The 26,074-nt window shown below is 38.7% G+C and overlaps 1 protein-coding gene across 5 annotated transcripts; it reads right to left on the reverse strand.

The window, feature by feature from the left end:
* Window positions 1–3,758: 3,758 nt before the first annotated feature.
* LOC110977231 (uncharacterized) lies at window positions 3,759–26,067 on the reverse strand. Of its 5 annotated transcripts, none has more exons than XM_022231171.2 (11): window positions 25,790–26,067; window positions 21,888–22,012; window positions 19,466–19,618; window positions 18,706–18,893; window positions 17,685–17,911; window positions 16,963–17,085; window positions 16,588–16,839; window positions 16,220–16,472; window positions 12,490–12,658; window positions 10,994–11,061; window positions 3,759–10,280 (listed from the first exon to the last, which is right to left on the reverse strand). In XM_022231171.2, exons 2-10 carry the CDS (start codon window positions 21,945–21,947, stop codon window positions 11,014–11,016), a joined length of 1,473 nt encoding a protein of 490 aa, XP_022086863.2. In that variant the 5' UTR covers window positions 21,948–22,012; window positions 25,790–26,067; the 3' UTR covers window positions 3,759–10,280; window positions 10,994–11,013. The 5 variants fall into 5 exon arrangements, with proteins under 5 accessions (XP_022086863.2, XP_086989401.1, XP_022086862.2 ...); XM_087133275.1 differs by having other exon boundaries at window positions 16,588–16,836; window positions 25,757–26,067; XM_022231170.2 differs by having other exon boundaries at window positions 25,757–26,065.
* Window positions 26,068–26,074: the final 7 nt, after the last annotated feature.

Genomic DNA, 26,074 nt, shown 5'->3' on the forward strand with positions numbered 1-26,074 from the left:
CATCATCTGAGCAATAGAGGGCGGTATGTATTACTTCGTCAGCTTCTGCAGGGTGCACTGAACTAATTCAAGCTCCATTGAAAATAGTGTAAAATCAACCAAGTTTGGAGCCCCATGGCAGGCAACTGAAGTCCCTGAGGCCTCTCAAACAAAAATCAATGTGTTGTTTGGTCCTTCAGATTTCATTTGATTTTCAATTTTTAGTAGGTTAACCAATGAATTTTTTAATTATCCGCCCAAAACAAACTCACCCCCCAAAAAGTGAATGTTGCCAAGCCCTCCCAGCGGCCATTTTTCAAATGACATCCCTCACCTTCCGGGGGCTCTTCTGACTAATTTTCAATCCCATTTTTGTCTGCTTTGCCCCCAGATGGGTGCCCCTGAACCTACAGAGATGATTTTGGGCCATACTGACACAATTCCACCATTTCCTGGCCCAAACAGACCCCTCTTTTCGAAACAATCTCTGGGGGGTACTTTTTCTGCGCCTCGGCCTGGCGGAGAATTTTCCTTGAATTGGGACACTGCACCCTGCAGTGTTTTCGCGATGCCCTTACTTTCAGTAGTAACAAGTTTAAATGTCAAGATGAATGTGACGATAAAGCAGGAAAAAAATCAATTTATAAATACGTACTATTTCAGCAAGTGCAAAAACGTGTGCATGTCGCGAAAGCATCCTAGGTCATGGGTGGATCCAGAATTTTCCAAAAGGAAGGGGGGGCGGTGTGCACAAAAGCAGCAATGGTAAAAAAGCGGCCTGTTCCTGTTTTAATGTTTAGTAGTTTACCAATAGACCTGTCATTCAAAATCGTTTTCAAAAGTCACAGTTTGAACGTCATAAATTGAAGTTTTTTTTACCGCCATTGTTGTTTCATAATAAAAGGTTACCCCCTTAAAGTTGTTACTCCCTGCAACTGGCTTCCATTTTCGTTTCATTTCTGCATATTCTTTTGCATTTAAATAAAGGGAAATAAAGGCAAGATGCACTGCAGGAATTATTGTCTAGTTCAGTCATTCAGTCAGATGATATCCAAACTATCGCCTATTAATCTTTTAAACTGAATAAAGAGTAACCTTAGGTAGATGGGAAATTAAACATGAAAGTCAACGCAAACTGCACCAGGCCAGCATTTTTTATTTATTGGATTAATAACATAGTATGGAATTTTTCAGGGTCGGCGAGCGTGGAAAAAAATTATACAAACTGTAAAGTTTCATTTCCCCCATTCTGATCCAGGGCCCGGAGGAGATGACTTCAGTCCATTTTTCTCGGAACACTAAAACACCACCATACGGCAAGATGACTTTTCATTTTATTAAGAGCCAGCAGGTTTGTAATCCAAACCAATAAAATGTTGGCCGAACATAACGAACATAACGATGATCTCTTTATCTCCGCTCTGTTATTCCTTTGTGTTTTTCTCCATTGCGCCCTTATCTTCTTCCTTTGCTTTCTCCTATTTCCTTTAAATCATAACCTATCTTGTCTAAGATCTCCTTATGAACCGTTGTTATGCGTATTTTTTGTTATGCATAGGTTTTCCAGGTCGATTTTATATTTAAAAATCATTGAATCACGGGGCTCATTCGAATTCGTTTTTAATTGAATGCTCCCTTACATAAATGAACAATTTCACTGTGTTGCTGGCGTCTCTATGTGTGGTGTCTCAGATACTGTTTTCGTTATTTCCATTTAATTACAACGAATGCACAAAAGATTTATTACTCGAGCTTATCCCAGTGATACAAAACCCTTTGCCCCCGAGGACGCGTCAACGCATAGGCTAATCTCTGTAATAGATTCGTTCATTCAATTTTGTTGGAACTCTTTAGAGAGAATGTCATGAATTCAATTTAATCAACAAGCAAACAACTTCATGAAGCTCTCGCTGGAATTTTAGATTTTTGGCGTGTACTTTCTGATTAGTATTTTCACATAACAAAGCGGATTTTACACGGAAAGAAGACGGAAAACAACAAACATAAAAAGCCCAACTTCTTTGTTGAAACTACAACCCTAACTTACGTTTTTAATTTGAGCTCAAGTTTTGTTTGACAATGTCAGAACAGTATTTAGACGTAGGTAATGAAAAATAGACAGTTCATCAACATGCAATTACAAGAGAAAAATATATCCTGCCTTGATTTCATGTTTATACTCAATACGGTGAGAGAGCCTTGCAAAAATGAGAAAATGATGACAGAAAGGAGTGATTTGAATCAAGACAATAACGATGGAACAGTTGCATAATACAGAATATTTCTACAAGAACAATGAAAGCACATTGTCCGTAGACCATACCACATAGGGCACTTTTGAGGATACTTGGTGTCATTACCAGAAATTATTAAAAATAATAATATCCAAACACTTAAAATTCAATTCATTCTCAACTTACCTCGAACAACGAATCCAGTGGCCACTTGTTCCCCAATTTGCCCCTGGCACGTTACGATTTTGTTGTGAGATTGAAAACTTTTACACTTCTCAAACGGTATACCAACTCTTAACAGGGATTATGAATGTTAAAAAAAAATTGTCAAGTTAAGAGAAAAATACATTCTTTTTCCCGAGGTACCAAAACCTGGATACGCCTTTAAAAGTACATGCGCAGACGTTTTTGGCGCGACACTGCCAGAAAAGACAGAGCAACCAGTACAAGGGACGCGTGTGACCAATACAAAGGTCCGACTTACGGGAGTTGAAACCTCGTTTGTGTTATGGAGTGTCTTTACACACACTGAAAGTGTCAGAACATTCAGGCTTGGGAGGGCAGCTAGCTTGGAGTGGGGGCAGGGGCGAAATCCGCCTACGAGGCTCCAGGATTAAAAGCATGACACATTTAAGATGTTTCGGATTTGCCTTTATAGAGGAAATGTTGTGTAATGTGCATTTTAACCCGGGGTGCATATTAATTAACTTGAAAGATTAGATTACGCTGTACACTTTGACAAATTACGTCCTGTAAAAGCAAGTCTATAATGGAGACTGAAAACCAGTGGCGTAAATCTGTGCTGGAAATTGGGGGGATGGGGATGGGGAAGGAGACTTGCCTGGCCATTGAAATTTGAAAAGTTACATTATGTAGGGGGCGATGTTCATGATAAAGATGTATATCTGTGACATTTATGCAATTCATGCAGAATCTTACATCAAAATAGCACATTTATGGTTTTTTAAAAAATTGTTTTCCCTCTTTATTGCTTGCAAACAATTCAGTCGTTGAGAAAATCATAACAAATTGTTCACAACCAGCATTATTTTTTTTTCTTTTGCTCATCACAAAAAGTGGTGGTGGTGGGGGGTATGATTCAATAGCTCAACCCCCCCAAAATGTGTGGGGGTATATACCCCCACCCCCTGGGATTTACGCCCATGCCGAAAAGGTGAATTTCCAAGCTTACAATATCGCCAATATTATAATATTCTCCCAGGTTCACCATGTTGCAAGCGTGCTTTTGTTTTGCGTGACAATCTATATCTCGTGCCACCTCACTGCCCATTTCTGTAATAATAAAACTGGCCGCAAAAACACTGACTGCAAAATTATAGTGAATAACAACGAACTACGACCACAACTTGGGGTTCACTTCATGTGACACTTGAACCAGGTGAGGTAGAGTCATTGTCAAACTCAAAGCATGTTACATCTGGTCCCCCCTCCTGCCACGGGGGACTGGTGCTGCTTGAACTAAATGTTTCCCTTCATGTTTTTGGATGACAATGATTTTGTTAATGAAAACACATTGAGGCAAACTTGTTGTCAGTAAAGCACGAAGCCACTGTTTATTTTATCTAAAAGTTGACAAAGCCGAAACCTCACGGAAAGGTTTTGCGCCATGCTTTGTCTGTCAGCCTAGCTGAAATTCACCAGTGAAGCAATGTGTGAGACCATCATGGTGAGACTCATGTATTTTATTGTTCAAAACCACTGGATTACAGATCATTGTTTTCAATTAATATTTCACAATTATTAATAAGTTCATTACAATCATTAATTGGTACATCAGGCAAGACCAGTCAGCATGCCGCGGCAGCTGGTATATATCAGCACTCCTATGGTCTGCCATCATGGGTACCGATTTTACATCAGTGATGAGATGGAAGTAGAGGCAAAGTGACTTGTCCAAGGCCTCAGCATATTGGTAGCTGCTGAAGTTGAACCGCCAACCTCTCACTGCAAACCACTGATTCAAACCTCTTGGCCACATGGTCACTGGTTTTAGGTTGACATGCAATTATTGGAGATCAATCATTCATATTATGGGCATGGGGTAACCATGCTAGGGAACAAAACCCGACCAACTACTGACTTGGAGACACGTCTAGCGAAGGCACACAAGTGAAAATTGTACCTCCAACATGTGCTATGTCAAATGAATACAACCATTACATTAATTCTCAAACTTGGCTATATGGTTTGGCGTTTGTTTTAAGCCAGCAGGAGCCTGGATGGGGTGTTTACACTGAAGCACTCCCCACTTTTGGAGTCATGAATGCAAGTTCTATGAACCCAGCATCACACGGCAAATTGGGTTGCTGCAGGCTTGCAAACCATCACTTGGCATCTACCAACTCTGGATATCAGAGTGAACAAGCTAAGAGAACATTTGGCTTTCAAAAATCCTGCTGAACCATTCATTCAAGTAGTACAAAGACATGAAATCCATTGCCAAAATACCTGAATATCAACAAATATTTATTTAAAGAATGTTTACATAATACAGAATTTTGTTTTAATATACCTTCAATACATATATCTGCAATAAAGTATCTTTAGAAAAATATACATTTCAGCCTTTAACCCTAACAGTCCTCAGTCCTCCAACAGGTGAAGGATTGAGGAGTGTTAGGGTTAATGACATGTACACATAATTACACTGCGGCCATCCACTTTTTCATTACCAAGTATACTTCTGAAAAAATCTACTGATAAAAACCACTGCTGATTTATAATCTTTTTTTATCCTTTTCCGTTTGTATGTTTCCAGGGTAGGAGTCCACAAAAGAAAGTGCTCTTTGCAAGAATGATGAAAAATAGACGGCCCATGAGAAAATTATCCAGTGAATTTATTGCAGATATTGTAAAAAGGCACTCATAGTGAGTATTTTTTTGAAAATTTCAGGAGAAATTTATATTTGTTCAATATATGATACATTAATCCTGTATCATTGTGAATTTGTTCAGCAAAATTATTTTTCTTCATCAATAAAAAACTGCAGAGTATATTTAAAGTGTAGCTGTAATGAATATTTCTTAACCAACTTTTCACAACTTTGAACTCTCCTTCAATTTATCAAAACTCTTTTACATTCATATTAGGTTGAATGCATTGAAAAGTGCGCTTTTTAAACACTTAATTTATTCACGCTTTTGTGGAAAACTGAGGCCACTGTTGCTCTGATGTCACCCAGAATTTACTTACTGAAAATGTTTCTGAAAAAGATACTGATGCTTGCATGTTGTGCACATAAACAACAATGAATCAGCAACAAAGTAAACATTTAGTTCAGCAAAATTGCAAAAAATGTAGGGCTTTTTGTGTACAAACCAATGTGACATTGAGGCTGTCTTCCTAAGATGACATCATAGTTTTGCCGAAGAATATGTGAATACTCATTAGCATAAAAACTGAAAAGACAGTAGATTAACTAAATTAATTACAGCTACCTTGTAAAGCAATTCAACACAATAAATGCTCATTTTGTCCAATGAAACAGCATTTCCAACAGGAAGTTCAAATCCATAAAGCAGCTAAAATGAAAGCCGTGTCTGAGTTACTTAGCTATGGCTGTTAATGACACACCAGTCTATAGTGGTGGCTGCAGCCAGTTCCCGTTATTTTAAGCCGCTGCCAAGTGATTCGGTTCTGGACCCTAGTTGAGCTTCAGTTTAAGCACACAAGAGTCTAGAACAAATGGTCCAAATGCAAAAGTTTGTTTGTTCTTCACTGGAGTAATATGAACCTCTCCTACATTCGGTGTTGCCACATCAAACACTGGAAGTGGAATGCTGATTTCTTTGTATAACTCAAACTATAAATTGAAGGACAAAGGACTGGTGCATCTGGTCCAAAATTAAGGTACTATGTGTCTTTAAACCCTATTAAAGTACTCTAACTGCCCTGTAACACCAACTCTGCAAAATAACATTTCTAAGTCAAATATTGATTATTGATTGATTGATATTGAATATTGACTACTCTTTAACTCTATCTACTGAAATATGTACACAAGGATAGTAAGAGCTTTTGGCGAAATTCACAACCCTTGGGCTTGCCAAGGGCTGGCTGGACAGTTCAAATCAGATGAGCAGTAGAGCAAAAACACTCCTCCCCAAAAAAAGCTTACAAACAAAATGCTGCTCTAACCAGCTGTGTGGTTAAAAATGTACAGTGCAAAACGCAACATCACACCTTGTAATGAAGTACACGTATTAACCCTTGATGTCTCAAACCAACACTTGTTTTTCCGTCATTCCACCAGTTTCGGGAATGCAGAAGACATCCACCATTGTTATTTATGCAGCTCTAAATACAAGCACAGTGTCATACTGCACAGTGTTGGACTGACTGCAAGTTCAAGGGACAACTGCAGTTAATATACCCAGCAAGAAATGAGACTGAGGGCTACCCCCCAACATGTCCAATCCCTATACATATCCCAGACTATTGTTACTTAACACATCCCCCCAAGATGTCTGAAAGGAATTCCCCAGATTCCTGCGAGACAATGACCAACACAAAGCAGGGGGGGTTCTCTCCATTTCATACCTTGCTGCATATGTCACTAAATTACACTTTCATTAACACCGCCTGGACAATGCATGGTCATCAATAGCTAATTTCATGATCAATATGGAGGGGACCATTCACATGAAAATACTGTATGAGATGGCATTGTCCACATATGCAACAAGAGTTGCAACCACTGACAACATGTCAGTGATAAGGAGATGTTACAAAACAATTTGACTAGGGACACTCAAGTGTTACTGTACTGCAAACACGCATTGTTAAAAAGCCAATGATTAGTGGTCGAACTATGTAGTTTGCCAAATGAATTTGCCCTAATCTGGATAGACAGGTTCCTGGTAACAACTGGGGGCTGAGATGCCAACATAACTACAACTACATGGCAAGCACAACATGTCCAACGTAAACCATTATATAAATTCCTTTAGGGTTGGGAAAAACCTTGTTATCAATAGCAAAACTTACTTCTAAAAAAATAGAGTAGAAAAAAAATAAAGTGGGCAAAGATGTTTGGAAATCTGAATTGTTGATGTTGTGTGAATCTCAAACATAGACAAGAGATGAAGCAAAATCATATCTTACTGTTGAATGTGCTAGAAGATAGAGTTTCATCTGAACAATCACACAGACAATGAAATTCATACTTTTTAGCTGTTTCGGGCACCGGCCGAAACAGCTATTGTTTTTGTTAAATTTTTTTTTTTTCTTTTTAGCTGTTTCGGGCATCGGCTGAAAACACTGTTGTTTTTGTTAATTTTTTTTTTTTTTTAGCTGGTTCGGGCATCGGCCAACACAGCTATTGGTTTTGTTAATTTTTTTAAAATTTTTTTTATTTCTTCTTCCACATCAAATCCCATTTGATAACATGGGTTTTTGTTCTGAGCAGGACTTCTACCCTTTTGCAATTTTTGTTGACTTAAAACTTGGCAGGTCTTTGGACAATCATCCAAGGATGGTCCTAGAAGAAATTTGTGATGATGATGTCATAATGCGATTTCTTTTTGAATTTTGAATATTTAATTTTTCCCATTGACTTCGTACACGTTTTCAAGCCACTATTTTCAAACCTTCGCAATGTTTGATTGCTTTCAAAGAGATAGCCAACAAAGACCCTCATGCAAGAATTATTCTGAAGAAATGACGTCATGATGACCTCATCATGTGATTTAGTGTTGAAATTTCAATATTCATTTCAGCTCATTGACTTTGTACACATTTTCAAGCCAGCATTTGGGTTAGTTTGAGAGGTTTGATCAACTTCAAAGTTACAGACAACAAAGGCCCTGATGAAGGAATTTTGCTAAATTTATGATGTTACGATGACATCATCACCTATTTTTTAATTAATTTTTGGATATTTAATCTTCCCCCATGGGTTTTGTACACGTTTTCGCCAGCCTGTCCTCGGCACTTTGGTCAATCTGAATTTTTTCCTCCAAGGTACACTTGAAGTCCCTCGCAAAGAGAGGCTCCAAAAGAAAAATCGTCAAAATAACATCATCAGGGGTCACGTGACATGAGATTCAAGCTGCAGTTTTCCCCATAGGTTATGTACACATTTGTTTACTACGCAATATTATCAATCTTAATGAGGGTAGTCTTGCACTTCGGCTAACAATTACTATGAGAATGGAAAAAAAACTTTTTTTTCCTTCATGTGATTACATGTATACCCAAGGGTCTGAATATCATAATATTGAGAATTTTCTTTCAGTTTAAACGCAAATCACACAACATCATAAAGGAGCAGCTTTTTTGCATAGGTGTTTTCAGTCCATTTACTTGTACACATTTTCAAGCCACTATTTGGAAACCTTCGCGATGTCTGATCGCTATGGAAGTGATATCAAACAAAGACCCTTGAGCAAGAATTCTTCAAAAGAAATGACGTCATCATGTGATTTACTAGTGATTTTTCAATATTTATTTCAGCCCATTGACTTTGTACACATTTTCAAGCCACCATTTGGGCAATTATCAGAGGTTTGATCAACATCAAAGTTACATGCAACAAAGACCCTCATGAAAGAATTTTCCTAAAGTTATGACGTCATGATGACGTCATCACCAAACAGAAAGTTCCGAAACAGCTCAGTGGTTGTTCATAACCACGTTCCTCTAGTTTGTTCATACTTTTATTCTTGGCAGTGAGCATTTTCCCAAATCATTGGTGGGAACGATTTGCTCAAACTAAGAAAAAGAAGACAAAACTAAACAGGAATAAAAAATAGTACTGTTTGTATGTACAAACTATTTCGTCATTTAGTGTGAATCACTTGTCTTTGACCCCTTCAGATTATGTCTACTTTCCCTTTCCACTTTTTTGAACATCCTGAACATGCTCTCTTCCAAATGATGACCCTGACCAAAAGGGTCTGCCCTTGGGAAAACAGCAAAAAGTACAATCCAGCACACACACATTTACAGGTAAAAAAGTTAGCTGTAAGTACACAGAAATTGATAGAAAAGTAGAAAACAGAAAAGGACAAGAGAAGCAGAGTAAGTACAAAACAAAACTGATTCATCTCAAAATCAATGAAGTAACTGGTCCCAACGCCAACTTGCACCATTTTACTTTGGCTTTTTTGTATCAGCATACAAGCATTACCACATTGCATAACTGAGAACTACATGTATTGCAGTAACTGGTACACTGATTATGCTGATATTTTAAGTACACCTCAAAACAAAAGCAAAACTAATCACATCAATTCTCCTCTCAAATTTTGTTTTAGCAAATACATTGGTAAATTGATACATATTACATTTCAGGAAATCTACAAACCAAGTTGTATAATTCAACCACTTCATCAGTGTTGAAGCCAGTCCATCTTCCATGCCATAGTCCTCCCACAAGTCCATTCAACAATCCCTATTCAGACCAGTCACAAGGGCCAGGATGAACAATGACAGAGGAATGTTTCTGTCACAGTTTATTTGACTAGCTTGTGCCATGAGAATGGATGAATTGTGATGGACATGCAAATTGTACAGGAATTTTATACGTTATTGACTGTTTTGAAAAGTTATATGAAGGCCAATACATAACAACAGTCAAAGATTGATGAAACCAAGCATCAGTGTAGTGTGTACACAGTTTGAATAAGGCACACAGGCAGTTTCTATGCTTTAAGGCAGCTCTGTAATGTATTGTATAGGATTCTAATTATGAGGATTGTGTGTGTCAACCTTTTGTTATTCCATCTAACCTTTTCATTATTTTGGATAATCACAACTGCATTATGGTTTTTGGAGGACTTCCTTGCAGATCACCTTCACAACATCTTTCCTTTCAATTTTATCTGCACATAGAAGTATATCTTCAAGAGTTACCTCTTGCCGAGTAGCAAGGGTGTCAAAAACATTGTTGATGTCTTTGCATGTCCTCAGTTCTGTGTCGCGTCTAAGTCCTAGTGCTTCACCTAGTTCCTTGTATGTGGAAATTGATGGGCAGGCACCACCAGGGGTCAGCATCTGCAGAACTGTTTTCCTGCATTGAGAGCTTAGATCAACCCAGTGTAACCCTGCGGGAGAAAATTTTTGAAAAGCAATAAAAATATCACAAAAACAAAGCAAACTGTGTAAAACAAGTGAAAATGGCAGTTTAAATTTTGACCAAGAAATGAGGTGCTGTCACTGATGCACAGGGAAGACAGGTCAATACTCACACATACTATTTCCTTGCTCAGTGTGCTTACAAGCAGGATTCAATACGGGCGATTCACAACAGTGCACCGCCAAGAGTTTACAATACATTGGCCAATCACATTGCGCAAAATTTGTCAACCCTTTCCAAACGTGCATTGGGTCCACAAATTTTGCGTATTGTGATTGGCCAATGCGATGCAAAGTCTTGTAGGCCCATTTACAATCAGTTTCAATTTGATAAGCAAAAAGAGTACATGCATTTACTGATTTGTGTTTCTTAATAAATACACACAAATATATCGATAATATACAATAAATATGTACACAAACATCATGTCAAACAGTGAGGTATGGATCATTATGCTGTACTGCTTAGTTAACATAATTTCCATTTGGAATCATCCCTTTAATTTCACTTTGTCACAATTGAACCTGAAAGGTTGCATGTCAATTTTTTAAGCCCTGCAACACTTTGCATCTTTTCCCTAAAACAACTCCTTTAGTCCTGAAGTTTCTTCTAACTTCTTTTAAATTGTCCAGGATTTCCACATAAAATAAGAAAGATGAGCCAAAAAGAAGATAATCTTACTGCTTCCAATACTACAGGCTTTACTCAAGTTCATCTGATAATCCTTCTCTTCTTTCTTTCTTCTTCTTCTGCAACAGAAAAAAATCACAAAAAATATGTATTTTCCCTCAAATAAATATCAAAACATATCAAAATTTGTTAAATAATGTTTGCATTTAATACAAACCAATCAAAATCAATGAATGAGATGTAACTCTTCTTTAATTATTTGTGAGTTTGTGCTTTTTATTGATAGGTTTCAATATAGCGATGCATGATCAATAACATAATGTCCATGCAGCGCATATTTGTCCCCAAACATCATACCACATTTTATGCCGTATCTTGCAAAATCTGGGTACTTTCCTGACCCAAGTCAGATTTGCCTGAAAAAATCTAAACACACCAAAAAAATGAAACTGAAGTTTCAGCATATCTTTTAACAGTTTTCTGGATACAGCCTTGAAAGTTTCAGGTGCGGTGCTACTTCTTGGTGGTGTTATGGAAGGATATTAATTATTTGGCCATTGTTTGCCTATTGTACGGTATGAGTATAGGCCATTAATAAATCACTCTTAGTGAATGCTATTCCTAGAGCCCTACTGTATTGAGAACAGGTAGCATGTTGCCTGTTTGTTTTGGTAACGTCATTCAAGACCAATGCATTCTAAGTATAAAGGTAAAAAATGTTTTAAAAAGGTGTGAGGACTAATTCTTGTCGATTTGTTTAGCTTCTGAGAAGAGATATCAATTATATCTATTTGTCTGGAAGTTGTAGATCAATCCTCAAAATCTTAAATTTAATTTCCGATCAAATGATTTTTGCACATTTTGTAGGTCTATAATATTAACAAATATTATTTACATTTCAGATACTGTGGGGTTTGACTGCACATCAAAATATTTTTACAATGGATTGGACCTTCAACTGAATGAAGGAATGGTGGGGCATCAAGAAAGTACTAAAATAGAACCAACCTCAACGATCTCACAATTTACACAACTGTTTGAAACAATGGGCAAGTGTTGGGAATTTGAGTTTTTGACCACATAGAATAATATATTTCATCATATTTTTAAAGTAAACAATGTCCAAGCCAATCAGAATTGTTTTAATACAGCAGGGCGTTGGAATAGGCTTTCTTTAAAAAGTTTGTCCTGCACTATGTTCAGTGAACACAATGAAATGAGACTGAACCTATTCTGCCAAACATATAATCATGGGTACACCCTCACTTTGAAGAAATTTTCCACTTGAACAATAAAGATGGCATGACCTTTTATTCATAATTTCAAAGTGCCATGGAAGCACAAGGATGGTTAGCCATAATTTACCCCTGATGCAATGTCTTCATTCTCACTGATTATCTTTTCAGAAAATTTTCACAGGCACGGCCTTGCTTTTGATTCAAGATAGCCGACTTGAGAATGAGGCCATTTGGCACGAAAAAAAAATAATGGCTAAAAAAATATCTAGTTGCAAATGACTATCTGCTCCAAATCAATTGTATATTTACGTTGTTGATATTTTCTCGAACAGCTGTGTCAAGCATGGGTTGATCAGCACCATTATTCAGTATTTCTGGACTGGATGGGGGACTTTTCATTCTCCCTTGGTCTGACAAGCTACGCTGGCGGGTCTTAGCTGCACACTTCTTCACGTGTTTGAATTTTTTATCAGCAGAACTAAAGAGGAAGAAACACAAGTGCATAGCTGTAAAGGAAATGTACTTGGATCAACTTATGTGACTGCTTTATATTTTTACCTTCATGATTTACTTATTTTCAGAGAAATGACAGTCTGTTAAACTCTGGTTTCACATAAATCGGTAGATTAGAAACTTGTTTGATAACTTTGGATTAAGACAGTTTGGTTGTCTCCTCCAATTTGATTGGCATTCTATTTCTGTCGTCGATCCAACCAGACAGAAAAAAATTTGCAGGAAGTGCTTATAAAAGACACACAGTTTCAAATTCATTTAAGCAAAAAAGTACAAACACTAGTAGCTAAATTTCAGTTATTACTAATGGTTAAACGGACCGGAATAACACTAATTCATGATTTACTTTTAAAAATATTTTTCGTTCATTTGTCTCCAGGGTTTTTCCTGTGAATCACACCCTTCATTTCCTTTTGCATTTTTCATAAACCTCATAAAAAGTGTCTACAATCATATCTAAATTCCAAAAATGTAACGGATTACGTGCTAAGAATTTCATGTTCTTATCCATCTAAATTGATCTTTTCCCAAAGAATGTTTAATAAATGCGCTTAAAACATAGATTTCCTTATACTTGATTTACGTGCTTCAGTTTGAGAGTCCCACAGTTACTATGACAGTTAAGCACACAGTAATTTCAGCCTTGAAATTGGATTCAAAGGAATTTTACTATTAATGCATATGGGCAATGGGGAATGTGATGAGCCAGCATAGTGTGAATCCTGGACTCTCAAAAGTGGACTCATTGGCAGAGCTGTGAAAACAAGTGCAGATAGTGGACAGTCAACCAACACGAGGGAAAAGGCTGGAGTTTAAAGTTCTTGTGACAATGGAAGTGTTATCAGCCAGGTGGTGCTTCACTGATCTAGGGGGGTGGGGTTTGGGGATCAACCTCCCTCCTCCTGCTCTGAGACAAGAAGAAAAAAGATAAAAAAGAGGAAAATAATAAAAAATAACTGAAGTAAGTGTACCAATACCTCTGCAGTGTAAGCAATGTAAGTCATGTATAATGGTTGATCTTGTCTGCTTGTCTGCAAATATAAGACATTAAAAGAAATCTTCGGCCTGACCCCCACTGGAAAAATGTCTGGATCCGCCCTTGTCATGTGATTCACTCTCACCTAAAAAGAATTGTTGATGCTCGTTGATGCTAAATAGCATGACCTTTGAAGTCATTTGTTCTCTGTGCTGGACGTGATATGTTCCCTGTGCTTTCACGAGACTTTAAAACATGTTCACCTCCCAATATGGAAAGCAGAGGATCATCAATCTCAGACAAAAGTACAATCTTTGCTGGAATTCGAAGGAGGCTGCTAGAAGACATCATTCAAGTTTGAAGGCAGTTTCTGTTTCACTTTTGGTCAAAATACAAGGCAAATGGCCAAATCAAAGCTAGGTACCACTGCACAGTGCACCCATTGGATTCAGTGCTTAGATTGGCTCGCACCCAAACAATTATAGTTCTTCAGATTTAGCAGTGTGAACCAGTGTAACATAAGAGCACTGAACATGCATTTGTGTCCTAGGGGTGCAGTGTACTTATTCAAACCTCACTGAAAACAATCTAAACTCCATAATGTGCTGGGCTCAGTAACATGCAAGCCAACATTACTTGAGTTTCTCAAACACAATTAAGATTACTGTCTTGTTCTTAATCTTTTTGTTTTTTTCCAATTTTTGGTGGGTAATGCAATTATATTTTTATCATCCCACCGAAACCCCCAACAAAAAGTGATAATTGCCAAGCCTGCTTACAGCCATTTTTCAAATGACATTTTTTTATTTTTCGAGCACTTGGGACAATAATTCAACAAAATTGGTGTTGGCTCCAGGTAACACTTACACAATCCTGCCATTTTTGAGGGCCAAACAATTTTCTTTTTCAAAAGAAACTGGGGCACTTTTCATATTAGTGACTCGGCAGAAATGATCCCTTGAAAGTGTCCTGCACCTAATGTGATTTACATTCAACTTGGTGACACATTTGAATACCAATTGGAGTGCTTAGTGCATAACAAAGTTTCTTATTGGCTTAACCACTTCCGGGTGGATTTTTCTGCAGCAAGACAAAATGCCGGGTCATTTTCAAGATTTTTCCGTTTTCAAAATTCTTCAAAAATTCATCATTTCATTTAATGGCCGTTTATACCAAAATGAAGGACTCTTTGGGCACTACTCTAAAGCTGACTCCTAAATATTTCAGCCAAGCCTGCAGCCTTGGAAAAAGAACCCACATTGTGCAGTATTACGTAAGATTCTTTTGTTCCCGAAACCGGCACAGTGCACTGCTGACCTCTTTTCAATAGGGGCCAGATTAGTGTGCAGCGGTACTGTGTGGCTCATCGCTGGGGTGGTGGAGCGCTTTTGTCCCCAGTGGTAATCCGCTCACTCTAAATGCCTCAAACCGTAGTATACTGTTTCAAAACAGGGCTGGATTATCTCCACTATTGAGAGCGAAAAAGTGTTGGTAATGCCTAGCAGCTCAGCCTTTTGTGCTGAGCACGGTCTTTTGTTATAAGGCCCAACTCTTTTGTCCCAGTTCCAGGCTCCCTGGCTCTGCATATAAAGCCTATGTACTCGAAAACGGGTCACCTGGCAGGGAGTGGTTAATAGCCATACATACATGCTTCACAAATTTTGCTGTTGGCTCATGAATGTTGATGTTCTATAGCGTAATGAATATTCATGTCTCTGTATGGATTCTATGGACAAAAATCCACTCAGGATGCATCCAGATTTTTTTAGTTTTCAGAGTCTAAAATTTAAAATTTTAAAATTTTACGGAATTTTACATAAGTTTTGTTAATTTTTGAAACATTTCCAGGACTTTTCGGGGCCTGGACATGGAAATTCAAATTTAATGACTTTTAAGAATTGTCCACAACCATTGAAACCCTGCATCATACCAAGATTTTGTGTTCCAAATGTTACATTTTGTTCTAAGTTGCAACACTTTTCCGAGTTTGCGTTATTTTTGCAATGTTTTCCCATCATTTTGGTACCTTTTGCACCATGTTTTTAAACAAAATTTACACACATTTGTCGTCAGTGCCTCATGCCACGTTCGTAAAAGTTTCGTACAGTTTTACAGGTTTTTCACACTGCTTTTGCCCTTTTCACATCCCATTTGCTGCAAATTCATACGAAGAAAAGTAGTGTGCAAATCGCCAAATGGAAACATGAATACCTTCACATTTTTACCCATTTCCGTTTTAACTTTCCATTGCATACACTGCATATCCTATAAAATTAAAAATCACTTTGACAGCACACGTAATTCAATGTGAAACTGAATAATTGGAATATCAAATGAAATGGTGGCAAATTAAGATTGGCCAGGAAAACCTGCAGGTTACTTCTTGAGGCATTTAACAAGTGTTTGATTTTGCTTAAACAATAAAAGGGTGCTAAAGAACTCCTATGGCCTTGAAACGTTAAGGCTTACGAATACAATTACAAGTACACTCTAAGTGCCATAAAGAGGTCTCTTGTAATTAAGTTAATTTTAACCTCGGAGTGAAAATACCTCTTCATGCCATTCATCTTCTCTGGAATAGAAGGCAGAAGATGAGAAGAGACTACTCTGGGAGCATGTTCCTTGGTGGAACCCCTGCTGTCAGCATAATCACAGCCTGCAGAAGTGTGGACGGAATTTTCCAGGCTTTCGTTATCATCTTGGACCAGGCCTGGTGAGCATGCCTGGTTTGGAGTACATTCACCAGAGTGACTATCAGGTTCTGTATCATCCACATTCTCACCAGGAAGAGCTGTTCCATTCTCTGGATTAAAAAAAACAAGAAAAATTGTTTTTAAATTAAAACATATTTAAAAAGAACATGTAATGTTGCATAACTCATTTTCATATGTTCATCTGTCCTTTAAAAGATGAGACACCTCTGGTTTCCTGACCATTTTCGTTGACTTCAACTGGAGGCACATTTGGAGGGGGCACCTGCTGGACTGGGGGACTTCCATTGGGGTGAATTTCAGCTGTTGATCCTAATTGAAGTTCTTGATCAGACAAGCCTCCGTTAGGTGTGGCAGAAGGTGGAGTGGCCGGTGATGGATCTCCATCACTGGGAGAGGTTGTCAGGCTGGTCATTTCTGCAGCTGTTCCTTCCTCACGGTCAGTACTGTTCTGCCCTTCTGGAGCAAGAGAGAAATGTTTCAACAATTGGTGACCTGAACTCACTGCTTCATTGCCAATGTATACATGTACATGTAAATTTCTCTGTTTCCGAAATTCCTGATACTTTGTTCCACGTTTACCTGTGTGCTGCCTCTTTGAGCCTTTTCTCCACCAAAGAAAACATACCACCAGCAAGATGATGAAAGCTGAAAATGATACTGGCACGGCAATTTTCCAAGCTTCCACTGATGATCTGCCCTTTCCTATGGTATATGTGAAAACAAAATACAAGGACATGCATGTAGATGTATGCATGTACACTGTATATCACACTAAAAAATGATAAATGTTAAAGCAAAGCGAAGACATGTATTGCATTCCACACGGGCACAAATTCCAGCAGATGGGGAAGGGGGGTTATGTCATTTTTTTATGTCCCCCCTTCACTTTTTGTAAGAGGGAGTAAAGGAGTGAGCAATTGTATCATCTTCAACTGTTTGATTTTAAGAAACAAAAAAACGCCAACTTTGCAAAGTTATTCAATCCACCGGGTTCCAGGTTTAGGAAAGGTTAAGACATCTCTTATAGGGGTTAATGTCTTTTGTTGCTAAGTCATTGGTTATACAAAGTTTATGGGTTAAGGCTGATTCATACTTCAGGCAAATCAGAAAGTGAAATGAATTACACATTATGACACATTTGCAGCAAAATTCTCTCGAGTTGAAATTTGCTCAATTTTTTTTTTCAAATCACAGCACAAATACTTGATTTGGTATTTTGTTTGTGTTCGCTTTTGTGTGAACCAGCTTTAGGATGAGACTAAAACATCCAAACAGTATGGCACCATAAACTGAAGTTTTACCAGGATCTAGTGGAGTCGACGTGGTGGGGCTTTCGACCGTGGTTACCAGGGGAATATCCACTGTGGTGGGATGTACTTCTGTAGTCGGTGGCTGTAAAGGCGGTGATGGGGAGGTTGTAGGTGGTTCAGTTGGTGCTGGAAATGTCTGACATTCCTCTGGTCTGTCATCGTCATTGAATAGAGTGCAGCGACTACAACTACCTTTATGATTTGGATCACTACCATACCTGTAAACCACACACAGCCATAAATCACACTTAGACATGCCTGCCAGATATCATTGTGGAAGGGATGCAAGAACTTTTTATCTTAGGTTGCACCCATATATCTGTATTAATGTACGTACATTCACACTGTATCGTTGGTCTGATCTGAGAGTGGCGAAAAAATTAAAAACTTGCTCGGGTGGGATTCGAACCTACATCTTCCTGCTCACTAGAACAGACATCTTAATTACTCTCTCGCCAAGTTTGATGGGATTAGGTGACTGGCTCGAATCTAATGCAGCAGTGGGATTCGGAAGTACTCAGGGATATTAATTGGCTTTGTGTCCCTGATGCAAGGTGAAGTAATATTGTGGTGGGTTCGGTCTAAAATAAATTAAGTCCATGAGCATGGAAGACAACGATAATATTAAGTTGTAACACAAGCACTTTTGTCAAGCTTTAACTGAGTGAATATGTCTATCTCTAACAGAGCCAGAACCACACATGACTAACTAATTCAAGGTTAATAAAACCAGTATTTACATTAAAAAAAGAAAAAAACATTCTATCACAGTATTTACAGATAGAATTTTAAGATAAAAGTAGCATGTAGCATGGGACACGCTGAGTACGTGCAAAACATTTATGCTGGAACGAATGGTCTTCGTGTGTGTGGTAAATGCATGCAGGAACCCATTTGGAAAACTTCTCACCAGCCTGCCCTTTTTTTGCTGGAGAGGGTGCAGTTCAACTTAGCGCGGATTGTAAATCCAAGCTAAAAATGACACAAATTAGTAGACGTCGATCCTTCCTACCCAGGTTTGCAGGAACCACAGACTGTGTTATGGGTCACGTTGCACAGAGACACGACTACAGCATTTTCATCGCAGAGTCTACAGGGCTGGCAGGACTCTGTGGAGGCCACATTAGCCTGGTAAGTTGAGCCTGGTTGACAAGGCTCACACTTGCCCTTCCTGGCTACACGGCCATAACCACACTCGATCTGTAAGATAAAACATTACACAACCCCAGCTCAGTGCTGCAAAGGCCTTTTAATATTAGACAAATCTCCGGGTTTTTTGAAGGGTTCAAACTTGGCAAGGATTTACACTTTGAATATTTTCTACTCCGCGCCAACCCCCAAGATTGACTTCAACTTGGGTTGAACTCAACCCTGCTCCAGACCAATAAAGGTTGAAAATCGATCACACTCATCTCCGGGTGGCACTAACCAGTGGCGTAGCTAGTATTTTACTAGTGGGGGCATATGGGGCACCAGTATCTTATGGGGGGAACCAGCTTTCAGTGGTGTGGTTTTTTGGGGGCAATTTTTTGTTAGCCTTGTTCAATATCCATTCCTCCGTTTTTTTTGGGGGGGGGGCCACCTGGGCAGCACTGGTAATTGTGGGCGGGGGCACATGCCCCCCTCCCCCCAGGCCCCACCGTAGCTACGCCATTGGCACTAACTCTATGCTTGGTTTGCAGTAATAAGTGTGAAATCACATTTTCAACCCGCCTGATTTGTTCTTTTTTTAATGGAATGAAAGAACATGCAGGTTGGTTAATGACACTTACAGCAGTTGACCCAAATCCTGGATTACACTTAATGCATATTTCACACTCTCCTGAGTCTTCATCACGGTACTCATCATAGGCACTGCAAACATCTTGTGGGTGTATATCATTTGCTTGCAACGCCAACCCAGTGGGAGGTCCATCAACCCCAACCTGAGTGAACACATAAACATATTACATCTCACAGGAAATCCAAAACAGTTCACAGACACAGAAAATTGCAATTTCAAGGACTGTAGTGAAATAACTGCACTGGATGGACCCTTTAGGTTTACTCTGAACAGCTTGAAATACGATTTTAGAATGCATATTTCTGGTAATCAACTAGTTCAATTCCCCCCTTTAGTTTGCTGATTTTCACCTTCAACTATTTGATTTAAAAAATAACTATTCAAATATTCGATAATTGATCGAGTCTACAAATTTTTGAATAATCAACACAGCCCTAGAACAGTCCTGCAGCAATAGAGAATAGTAGATTGATTCACTGAGTTGTACTGCAAATACAGATATCCTTGACATGTGTATGTATTTTTGGACAAAGTGTAAGGTGACTAATGATATGCTTAAATATCATGTTAAATAAACCCAACAGGAGTAAATGTGTTGGTCTGTAACCCTGAAAGTTGAATTCACAAACATTACTCTAAATGACTCTTTGCAACTTAGGGCTAAGTTCAATATTTCGTTACCCCCCATTTCAGATAGGCACTCCACAGTCAGGCTGGACCACATGAAAAGCAAGTTTTGAATTAAGTGTGGCAAAAGTTTGACGTCTGAAACAATTAGGCGCAAACAGGCATACTAGCAGGCAAAAGATTGACACTTGGAGGCACTTGGAATGACATCAGTGCACCTTGGTTTCAGACATCATTCTATTCGTGGGCAGAACCCAATGCAAATGTATGTAATAAGTTCGTCTGTCTGTAAGCAAAATTTAATTGGGTTGACCTGAGTCGCTCTTAACTCTATGGGTGTATTTAGTTTGGTGTGACTCTAGAATGCAGTCTGCCACCGTTGTAAGTTGGCTAAAGGTCAACTACAATCAGATATCTTACATGTAAGTCAAGGGCCTCAATCACCCTGATTTTTTCTTTTTTGAGAGGGGGGTAAGTACTTTTCCAGGGGCAAATTTTGTTGTGGGGGTTGGGAAAAGAAGGCGTAACGTTCTGATAAGCAATGAACTGATAAACTAAGAATGATGGAAGGAGGTTACTTTTGAGGGTTGTTCAAAGCAAGTTGTTGATGTTCAACTCTTTTCAACTGTATTCTATTTCCTTTTTTCTCCTTTTTTTTTCAATTTTTTTCTATTTTTAGTTTTTTTCCTGGATGGAGGGGCAAGCACCTCCTAGCAGCCTTGCAATGGCCATGGCTAAAGTATACCAATATTGTAGGTCTCTGCACTGATAATTTTCTATGGAGCCAGTGGGGGCTCTTAATTGCCTGCTGTCCACTGAATATCTGGCAACACACACACAAATAAAGTATGACATCAGGACATGGATATTTACATAAAACTGCTCAACTACAATTATTCAACCAGGACTTGTCCTGGTTCTTTTAATTTGCATATCACACTGGCCACATGAGGTTGCAGTCTGCCTTGATTTTTCCACTGCATATGAAAAACAACGATGACAACAGATAGCTAGCTAGTGCAGTGTGCCTAAAAACGAATGCCTTGACCAAGGCTATGTACAAGTAAGTTTCCAGCTCAACTGTCACTCAGTCAGGTTTATTGGCTCTGCCAATTTTCACCAAGCAAGAGACAGCAGCTCTACGAAATTGGGCTTGTTACTGCAACATGCTCTTAAACAATAATCAATATTCACGAATACCTAACATAGATTAGCCAGTTGGCTGAGAGCCCCTCTGGAGTCTGGTCTTATGCAGTTGATAAAGCACCAGCTGGCTGCTTTTAAACAATTTTCTGGTGTCACATGAAATTTAAACTCGTTTTTAAAGCCCAATACACGTATTATGAGTCTGTATTTTGAGTGTGTCATATTTGCATTTTGTGCCGCCTCACGCAGTACATAGCATGTGGGTGCCAATCTTCATAGAAATTGTTTACGATTACTCCTAAGAGGCACAACATTCAGGACCATAATGGCTACGGGAGTGTTTGAAAAAAAAAAAAAGAAGTACCATTGTTTAACAAAACTGCTGGAAAGTTCTTTTTTTTAGTTGTTTTAACTTTCTGGTTTAAAAAGTTTTCATGTCTCTCACCTTCATCTTTATAGGCCGCTATCAATGTCACTCTGCTGGTCTGGTCTGTTTGCTTAAGACCAGATCAGGAGAATAGATGCTAACAATTCATTACAGAAAGCATGTACTGGATTGATTCACTTAATAATACAATGTACATCGATGCCTTCTTAGGTCAGGTTGTGACTAGCAGGACCACTGCAGAAATACTTACAAATGAAGTTACGTACAGCAGTAGGCCTACCACTGCACTTTCTACATGAAGCAAATTCATGATTTGCTCGTCAGCTCATCTTCATCAAAACAGAATACAGCTTAGTAACTAACAATCCGATGTCCCTGAAGATAAAAACATGAACAAAAACATAATACTCAAAACCCTGTTTATATTTTAGGCATGACAGAAAATGGATTTCAGATGTGAAAAAAGTGGACTGACATACATGTTTCCAAGTCTTTATAGTGTCATAATACTAGAATTTTATATGCCATTTGGAAAAACAAAACCTGAAATTGTTTTTAAGACATCAGATATACCTAGAATATCCGTCAAAGTTGGATGCCATTTAAAAAACAAAATAGTATTTGAAATAAATGCTTTCAGTTGTGAAGTTTGAAATTCCAAATTCATATTTATTTCTCAATCAATGTTCAAGTCTATTCACTAGAGTAGGTGTACAAGTGATTGAGTCTAAGACCACCATGTGCCTTGGCTTTGCTAGGCTTTGGACAAATTTTACAATGGTTGAACTTTCAATTTCAAATGCTTGACTTGTACAGTTACAAACTATGTGAGTTGTGACTGTTGACACGCTTCAATTGTGAACGCATGAGTTTGTAAGACCTAATGTTAATGTCAAATCTCTGATCAAGAGTGTGATCTTTTATGTCAGGAAATGTAAAAATTTATATTTTGTGTGGGTTATCTTGCATTTCTTATTCTGTTCCCCTCGTTCCCAGGATATTTTCCAACCTTATGCAACCCCAATGGAACTATCTTTAGGGGAACTTTCCCACAGTCCTGACCAAGTATTTTTAGAAACACAATGTCAATTTTCATTGTTTGGCAGATTCATCAAACTGGAGGTTGCAGGTTGTTGGAACCTGGGAGAAAATCTGCTGATTACCAGAGTTACACAATGAGCCTTTGAAGATTTGACCAATGGGGAAGCTTATATTCAAATCAAACTTTGAGGAAGGTTTGGTCAAACTTGCAAGTGACCAATCATATTCTTGGATAAGTCTTGAAGGTTTGCATGGTGAAGAGGTACAATAGAAAGTAGGTTTGCGGTAGCACCATGGACGTATCTCTTTTGTGAGTATTTGCGGTTCTGAAAAGAGCCAGTGGTACTCGATGTTTTGAGCAGTATGCTCTGCTCGTCATCAGGAGAATGCCAGATACTGACTGGCGGAGAATTCTGGAGACAGGGATTAGTCTGATGATGTGGGAAGGCGGGAACTCTGGAGAAGGGATTAGGCTGGCTCGGTGATGCGTGGCGGTAAACTTACTCAGGTGTGGCTGTACTGATGGGGGTGTGGATGGGTAAACATGTGTGCCAAGGGTATAGAGGACCCATAAGGCGAACTAAGAAGGGCTGAGGATGGGGCGCCAGATGTCACTGATGATGAAGCCTGTGTCTTGCGGAACTGTTCTGTTGTTGTGAATCTCAATTGCCTCACGAACACAGCGTGGGTGCCATTGTTCTATGTTGGCAATGAGATGGGTCTATGTTGGCAGATGAGATAAAAATGTCCATCAAGAGACTGTAACAGGCATTTAAGGGCCTATGCCAGGGTCAGAATTCAGTCTGCACCACCACCCAGCAGACCACTGGTCAACAGCCCGGCACTCAAGCCTACACAGTAGCCATATGGGCTCAAGTGGCGTCTGTGTTAAATTGTGTCGAGGCAGATGTAGCCAGTAGTAGGAGAGAAGCCGAAGGAGAATTGGTCCGTCCACCCACAGACCATCCGTCAACCCACCGATCAGTTTATCAACCCTATTTTATTGAGGAGAGCTTCAATAAAGATTTTGCCAGTTGTAGAGCAAGCGACAGAGACAGTGTCATTGTCCGTTAATTACGGTCGTATCAGTGAGAACCTTGTGCTTACGGCGCAGAAACCTATCCGGTAGCTGGGCGGACAATACCACATTTAAATGCCGATCAAAGATGTAGCAAGTTACTTCTATAATCATTCCTGGTGAGCGATTTTATTTTACTGTTTACTACAGGGTTGGTGATTTTTTTAAATTAGTTTTCTTTTTAATTTTAATTTTTAAAAATTTAAATCAGAGTTGGTTTTCATGTGAATCTGACCTTTTTATATTTATTTTGTTTAAATCTGGGACAATCTTCAAGAGAAAGCTAATATATTTGTCAGCATATTTATTTAAACTTTTATTTATTTATTTATTTGTTAAAAATTAAACAAACTGAAATTTAAATTAGACTGAAATTAAACAAGTTGATGAAGATAATAAATAAGCAATAAGCAATTTGATTACACTAACTTCAGCTTCAAAGATATTTTCTGAATCCCAGTACATGCAAGGGGTTCCTTCAACCTCCTGCTCCATGTTTTGTCAAAAGTAGAATCTAGTTCAATGGACTTTCACATTAACAAGGAGACACAGGTGGAAAGGGAGGGGCCAGTGGTTGATGGAATTTTCATTCATTATGTTCTTCCTGGTTAACAACCTAAATTTACCTTTGCTTCATCTAGAGTTGGACACTTTAATGATAATTATTAATTGAATTTGGGATGAATTATTCATATCATTCATGTGTTGAATCCCTAAAAGTTGATTGAAATACACCGTATTCGTGGAGTCGCCAATTTCAGTCGTATTCCTGAGCATAGAGTAAAATTTTGAAATTCTTAATGGGATGGTACCAGGTGATATTGGGGGTTAGAATGAAATCATAGAATATAGTTGGGTTCTTTGAATTTAACGTTTTCAAATAAATACACTGCATTGGGGAAAACGACTGAAATTGGGGACGCCGCAAATATGGTCTATTACAACTTCATTGGCTTGAATCGAACTGAAAAATCTCTGGCAGCCTGGATTACTTGTTATACACATCTCGCTAGGTACTCAAGGGTTCAGAGTTTACAGGCCATAGAGGGTTCACAGTGTCAAGACCCAAAAAATCTAAAGACTTTAATGACTTTTAGGGTACATTTTCAAAGACATTTTAATGACTTCCATTATCATTATGAGCAATTCTTCTCTGCGTGACATCGCAGGGATTTGACGTAACAGTGACAACTGTCTGTGATTCACAGATTGGCGTGCTAAACACGAAATACTGAATCATGTCTTGAAAAACGAAGTTATAAAATACAAGATGTAGAAGATGAGAACTTAATGACTTTTAATGATTTTTCTACAAACATTTAATAACTTTTCCAGGAATTTCATGACGATAAAATTTAAAGATTTTTAAGGAATATAATGACCACTACGAACCCTTCCATAAAATGTGGGGCTGTAAGCTTTTTCACTTTTCACTCAGCTGGTCTTCACTGGGTCACTGGGTGTTGGTTGAAAAGGGGTTGTTCGTGTAAGCACTCTTTCAAAATGTGAATGTGTGGTAAAATGTGCCAGGTGGATGGTGGGAAATCTTTATTTTCACGGTAGAAGAACAGACGAGTACTGAACACACAAGCGACCTGGCCACAATACAAAGCACAGTACACTATCAGTGGCATATGCTGTAGCCACGGGGGCCTGGGGGCACGTGCCCCCACAAGTTCCCGATGCTCCTTGCAGGTGCCCCTCCCCCCGCTAATAAAAACGGATGAATAGAAAAGGATAACAAAACTTGCTCCCAAAAAACCACACCACTGAAAGCTACTGCTCCCCCATAAGATGCTGGTGCCCCTTTTGTGTCCCCCTCAAAGCTACGCCACTGGAGCTGTATGGTACTACACATTGCATGCAATGTTAATCATCATATCGCATGTTTACATCATGAGGATGGAAAGTTTCACAATGGAGGCACGAATGGACGATAGAAAATAATTGACGGTCTAGGAGCCAAGTAAAGAAACAGTCATGACAGTAGCCTTACCAACCTTCAAGGTTTCAAAACAGTGGAGATGACTCACTTTTCACTGGGAGAAATCATAAAGAAAATTACATCGTCATTCAGTTCAAGCACTTCGACCATAAAAACGCTCTGCAGGTGGTTTACCTTATGTCATTTCTATTTTAATGGTATATGGCGTAGGGTTACCTTTGCACGTTACACGTGCGTGTACGGCGTGCGCGGTGAATGGTACAGCATGCTGGCAGACCACTAATTCAAGTGAGAATGTTTGGAGCAGCTCATTAGCATTAAAAGTGCCCCCGCAGCATCTTTTGAAATAGGAAACTGTTTGGCCCCCAAATGG

Source organism: Acanthaster planci, linkage group LG02 (genome assembly GCF_054643075.1).
Source record: "Acanthaster planci isolate LZ-2023a linkage group LG02, COTS_SCS, whole genome shotgun sequence".
Lineage (NCBI taxonomy): Eukaryota > Metazoa > Echinodermata > Asteroidea > Valvatida > Acanthasteridae > Acanthaster > Acanthaster planci.